This window comes from Myotis brandtii, unplaced genomic scaffold (genome assembly GCF_000412655.1).
Source record: "Myotis brandtii unplaced genomic scaffold, ASM41265v1 scaffold314, whole genome shotgun sequence".
NCBI classification, from domain to species: domain Eukaryota; kingdom Metazoa; phylum Chordata; class Mammalia; order Chiroptera; family Vespertilionidae; genus Myotis; species Myotis brandtii.
In genome coordinates this window covers 2,408,987-2,415,202 of record NW_005362033.1, presented here as the reverse complement: position 1 = coordinate 2,415,202, position 6,216 = coordinate 2,408,987, and the positions used below count along the sequence as shown (strand labels likewise).

At 54.0% G+C, this 6,216-nt stretch overlaps 1 protein-coding gene across 1 annotated transcript in view; it reads left to right on the top strand.

Annotated features, from left to right (window-relative positions):
- The window catches only part of ALDH3A1 (aldehyde dehydrogenase 3 family, member A1), a 13,867-nt gene extending 11,376 nt beyond the window's left edge, over positions 1–2,491 (top strand). The window contains exon 13 of the mRNA XM_014542811.1: positions 2,481–2,491. Coding sequence (XP_014398297.1) covers positions 2,481–2,491 — 11 coding nt within the window. The remainder of the gene's footprint in view (positions 1–2,480) is intronic.
- Positions 2,492–6,216: the final 3,725 nt, after the last annotated feature.

Below are 6,216 nucleotides of genomic sequence, written 5' to 3'. Positions count from 1 at the left end.
CCATCCCCACCCGCAGCATCCTGACTAGTGGTGAGGGGAAGGGCTCCCCAGTCTCACATGAGCACCCCGCTCTGGGCCTCACGGCAAGATGTGTGCAGAGATGTTCGCCTTTCATCTAGACTTGGGGTGTCGGCTTCATCTCCGGGGTGTCTGCCGAGGCTGACTAGGAGGCTGAGTCTGGAGGACAAGTGGCTCCAGAACCGAGAACCGAAGCACTCCCCGCAAGTGAGGTCTGGCACCTCGGGCAGGGGTCCCCCAGCGAGGCCCGCAGCCACCAACGGGACCCCTGGGTGATTTCAGGGCAGAGGGCGGGAAGCCAGGTGAGCCTCAGCACCCACAGTGCCGGGGGCTGGCCTCAGGGGCCTGAGGAACCGAGATGGGGTCCAGTGACAACCGTCTGGAGCAGGGCTTCGGGCAGAGTCGGAGCAAAAACCAGGTGGCGGGCAGGTGGGGAGAGGCTGCGGGTGCCCGCCTGCTGGTCCTTCAGCTGCGCCCTCTCGGCAGCTGGGGCGCTGGGGCGCACTGTGCGCAGTCGGGTTGGGGATGAGCGAGCTGGTGCTCACAGACTTCACCGCAGCTCAGCTGGCGCCGCGCTGCCCCGACGGGACCCGGAGGGCGTGCAGGCCCTGCCTAGGCCCTCACCCCACGCCATCGCTCCCCAACTGCACCGGTGTCTCTGCCCAGCCAAGGCCAACCCTCCACGCGGCCAGGCCCTGCCTCTCCCAGCCTTCCTCTCCTGATTCCCCCTCTGCGAGGCCCTCCTCTCTCCGCCATCGCCAGCCCCGCGTCTGCACTGGATCTTTCCAGTCTCTAGGCCAGTGATGGCGAACCTATGACACACGTGTCAGAGGTGACACGCGAACTCATTTTTTTGGTTGATTTTTCTTTGTTAAATGGCATTTAAATATATAAAATAAAGATCAAAAATATAAGTCTTTGTTTTACTATGGTTGCAAATATAAAAAAATTTCTATATGTGACACGGCACCAGAGTTAAGTTAGGGTTTTTCAAAAGGCTGACACGCCGAGCTCAAAAGGTTCGCCATCACTGCCTAGTAGCTCACATTCCCTAACCCCAAACACCAGCCAAGAAGCCCTTGGGCTGCTACCCAGGCTTCACCCCCTCTAATGAGGGCTGGAGAGGGTGCGGGCAGACTGGACGGTTGTGGATCACTTAAATATCTTACCTTGTGCAAATATTCAAATAACTGAATCGTAACAAAGCCAGAATCTTCTCAAAACCCACGGCCCCTCCAGCTACTGCCTCACTCCTCTCCTCTTCCTGCCGTCTACTCACCCGACCCATCCAGGGAGCCCCCATCACCTCCAGTCCCCGAACCACCAACCCCCTGTGGGCAGACCCCGGAGTCATTCCCTGTCGCCCCCCTATCACACCCCCCTCCTGGCCACCTCTCCTCCCGACACTGTCCCATCTCTGGGTCTCTGGGACCCCACACTTCAGTTCTCCTCCCTCACCAGTTTCTCCTCCCAAAATAAAGTCTCTGGCTCTGGCCCTGAACCTTGACTCCTGTATCCAACTGCCTACTTGACATGAACTTGGATTCTTTTTTTTTTTTCATAGAAACGTAGGTTTATTTCTATAGAGACATGCTGAATACAAAGAGGGCTGCAATAAATGAGTAATCGTTAACATAAAATAATATAACATTTTAATAAAAATTAATATTTTTTCTTGAACATTAACTTACCAGACAACCAAACAAGTCAGTCCAAGACTAATGACGTGGCAATTGGCCGATAAAAATCTGAACTTCGATTCTTAATAGAAATTAATTCCAATGTGTCCACAACAGAACTCTTGATTTCCCCTCTAAGCCACTCCTTCCCACGTGGCCTCATCCTCAGAGGACTGCTCAAGCCCAAACCTAGGACTGACTCCTGCCTTCCTTCGGGGCCAGGACCTCCCAGGACCTCCGCAGACCCTGGGGTGTGTCTCCTCTCCCCCCACCCCCTCCGGGCTCGGCATGTCCACAGCTTCCCCAGTGGTCTTCCTCCCTTACAGTCCGTTCTTCCCTGAGAACCCAGGTGGTCCTCCTCAAACCAAGAGCCAATCATGCCACTGTGAGGACAACCAATGAAAAACAAGAGGCTTAACACCCCTCCTCCCGTCAAAAGTATAAAGGCACCTCCTTCCCCTCCCTTTGCTGAGAGCACTCACTCTAGAACACGTGTGATTGGATGCTTTTTCTCTCTCTGAATCGTGTGTGAATCCTTCCAGAAGGTAAACAAGCCTGTGACCAGCTTTGTAAGCCAAGACGGTTTTTCTCAAGCACCTGGGAGCCATCTCTTCGAAAGGCCATCCAGGGAGACAGCGCCCCTACCTGGGTGCGGGGCGGGAGGGGGGATCCACCAGCTGTGCCTCCCTCCAAGCTGCAGCACCAGCTCCTCACAGGCAGGGGAGTTTGTTTCCCTCTGGATAAGGCCCCCCCCGTGAACTCAGGCTGTCTCCCCGACTACAGGCCCGCGGTAAGCTGTGTGCTGTCAGTGGGGCTGCGGCTAGTCAGCATGCGACCTCCGGCTGTGCGGGTGGCAGCCTCTTTCTGTCTGACTCTCAGTGGCTGCCTGTCGCTGCATCCTGTTCTGGCCACATGCCTAGTCAATAACACAATAATAAAGGTGCTTTCTCTCTCCACTGCCTTGTACAGGGGTTTCCTGGGTCAGAAAATTTTAGTTTTAATTATATTTCCCCAACGCCACCCTCTGTGGCCTCCCAGTGCACTTAGAAAAAACCCTGAAGTCCACACATTGCCTGGAGAGGTGCTGTGTGATAGGAGCCAGCCTTGGTTTCTGGCTGCAGCCTTACCTCCTACTCCACATTCAACACACAGAGTCCCCCAAAGCCCGCCCCTTCCCCAGGGTGGGGGACCCTCTCCTAGATCTTTTCATCTTTTCACCATGCTCACCCGTCTCAGCTCACACCACCTCCCAGTCCTTCCATCCCTGTCTCAGCTCACACCACCTCCCAGTCCTTCCATTGCTGTCTCAGCTCACACCACCTCCCAGTCCTTCCATTGCTGTCTCAGCTCACACCACCTCCCAGTCCTTCCATTGCTGTCTCAGCTCACACCACCTCCCAGTCCTTCCATTGCTGTCTCAGCTCACACCACCTCCCAGTCCTTCCATTGCTGTCTCAGCTCACACCACCTCCCAGTCCTTCCATTGCTGTCTCAGCTCACACCACCTCCCAGTCCTTCCATTGCTGTCTCAGCTCACACCACCTCCCAGTCCTTCCATTGCTGTCTCAGCTCACACCACCTCCCAGTCCTTCCATTGCTGTCTCAGCTCACACCACCTCCCAGTCCTTCCATTGCTGTCTCAGCTCACACCACCTCCCAGTCCTTCCATTGCTGTCTCAGCTCACACCACCTCCCAGTCCTTCCATTGCTGTCTCAGCTCACACCACCTCCCAGTCCTTCCATTGCTGTCTCAGCTCACACCACCTCCCAGTCCTTCCATTGCTGTCTCAGCTCACACCACCTCCCAGTCCTTCCATTGCTGTCTCAGCTCACACCACCTCCCAGTCCTTCCATTGCTGTCTCAGCTCACACCACCTCCCAGTCCTTCCATTGCTGTCTCAGCTCACACCACCTCCCAGTCCTTCCATTGCTGTCTCAGCTCACACCACCTCCCAGTCCTTCCATTGCTGTCTCAGCTCACACCACCTCCCAGTCCTTCCATTGCTGTCTCAGCTCACACCACCTCCCAGTCCTTCCATTGCTGTCTCAGCTCACACCACCTCCCAGTCCTTCCATTGCTGTCTCAGCTCACACCACCTCCCAGTCCTTCCATTGCTGTCTCAGCTCACACCACCTCCCAGTCCTTCCATTGCTGTCTCAGCTCACACCACCTCCCAGTCCTTCCATTGCTGTCTCAGCTCACACCACCTCCCAGTCCTTCCATTGCTGTCTCAGCTCACACCACCTCCCAGTCCTTCCATTGCTGTCTCAGCTCACACCACCTCCCAGTCCTTCCATTGCTGTCTCAGCTCACACCACCTCCCAGTCCTTCCATTGCTGTCTCAGCTCACACCACCTCCCAGTCCTTCCATTGCTGTCTCAGCTCACACCACCTCCCAGTCCTTCCATTGCTGTCTCAGCTCACACCACCTCCCAGTCCTTCCATTGCTGTCTCAGCTCACACCACCTCCCAGTCCTTCCATTGCTGTCTCAGCTCACACCTCACCCCCCCTCCCAGTCCTTCCATCACTGTCTCACTCACACCACCTCCCAGTCCTTCCATCGCTGTCTCACTCACACCGCCTCCCAGTCCTTCCCATCATTGTGTATCACTTAACCTTGGTTTCGTCTGGAAGGTTGTTATAGTCCGTCCTTACCTTGTTGATTTGTTTACCTGTTTATTGCTTGTCTTTCTCTGTGAAAATGCAAGCACTGACCTTTGTCCACTGTATTCACTCTCAATCCCTAAAGGCTAAAACAATGACTAGCACATAGTAGGTGCTCAATAAATATTTCAGTAAAGGAATTTAAGTGGCACCCTTGGTGTTTGGTTGCTCTGAGTCCTCCCTTCCTACTTTATTTTAAATGACAACAAGCTCACATGAGCCAATTGTGAGGTGAAACCATATTAATGACAAAGACAATGTCCTGGTTAAGGACAACGGGTGCCTTGTCCTCCCAGCACTGAGGCCCCACAGTCATCGCTCTGATAAATGAGAGAGCAGAGCCACCCCAGGCCGAAGGCAGGAGGAAGGAGAGAGCATCGGCTGCCCACCTCCTCCTCCCATCACCCTGCTCCGTCAGCCCCGCAGAAGGCTTGTGGACCTGCCTACAGACCAGGGAGCTGAGGTTCGGGAAGTAATGTCATTGGTCTCACGGTGCCAGTTACAGGCGCCCAGTCTCTGGAGCTCCTTCCTGACACCAGGGAATGCCACTTGCACTGACACTTCGAGTGGCTCAGAGGAGCTGCGGGGAGAACTCAGCTCGGGGAGGTGGCTCAAGGTTCCCAAAGCTTCACCTGAGTTTTACGGAGGGGAAAGGAAGCACACTCACCTCTCTTTCTCCTCCCCTCCTTTCCTTCACCCTCCTCTTCCTCTGTTTTCTGTAGACTATCATTATTATAACACCTACAATTTACATTATAACCCGTTTTATTCATAATGTCCTCACCCTGGCCTGCTCTGGATTAATTCCATTTTCAAACTGGATTTGAACTCAAAAGAAAAACAATTGAAAAAACCTGATCTTGCCCCAACATAACACTGTGATTCATTTCCTGTTTTTCCTTTCCACTGTTGTTTTTTAATAAAGGAATGGGCTGAAAGAAATATTTGCGCAATTATGAGTCACCCTTTCTAAACAATTGCCATTGCCCAAAACATAAATGCCCCATTTTCGTCGCAGCTCATGTGTTACCGAGCAAAGGCAGCGGCATTTCTCGGCTGCTCACCATCTACATCCGGTCAAAGTGCACAGGGGGCGCCTGTGCTCCCGGCAGGCGGCCCGGCAGGTGGCGGGCAGCACCGCCTCAGTGGGCCACTCTTCAGTTCAGTTGCCCGGTTGCTTCTAGTGTTTAGATTCTCAGGTAAAAACAAAACAAAAGATAATAAAGAAAAACAAACACAACCTGCTGCAGTCATAGTCTCTTTCAAATGCTACATGTTAGCTGCTGTTATTCAACAGGAGGGAAGATTTTCTTCACTCATTTTTCACTCAATGGGCTGTCCTGGGGATGGTGGTGAAAAAACAGACAAGGTCTGTCTGTCTGAGAAACTGACCTTGGATTGGAGTGGCTTAGTCAGGATGGGTTAGGCTCTGCTGCGGTAACAAGTTAACCCCGAAATGCCTGTGGTTAACACAACAGGAGGTTGTGGCCCGCAAAGTCAGAGGCTGCGGCTACAGAGCAGCTGTGGCAGGAAGGAGCCTGCAGGTCACACGAAGGTCACCGCGCTCACTCCCCACTCACCGCTGGAAAGGTGCTGGGCCACGCGGAGGAATATTGTTATCTGTTGAGCAGCAAATGTCTGTGTCCCGTAGACAAAGACAGACAAGAAACACATGAATAAGCAGACGGAAGCCACCTGGGAGAAGGGCAGGCGTGCTGAGGCGGGAGAATCTGCTAGCGTTTAGAGATGGCAGGTGAGGAGGTGCCCCAGAGAAAGGCTCATCACGCATTCCTTGTCACCGCCTCGGAGACCTGCCCCCGACCTGCAGCGGCGCTGGGCGTCCCCAGGAGCCA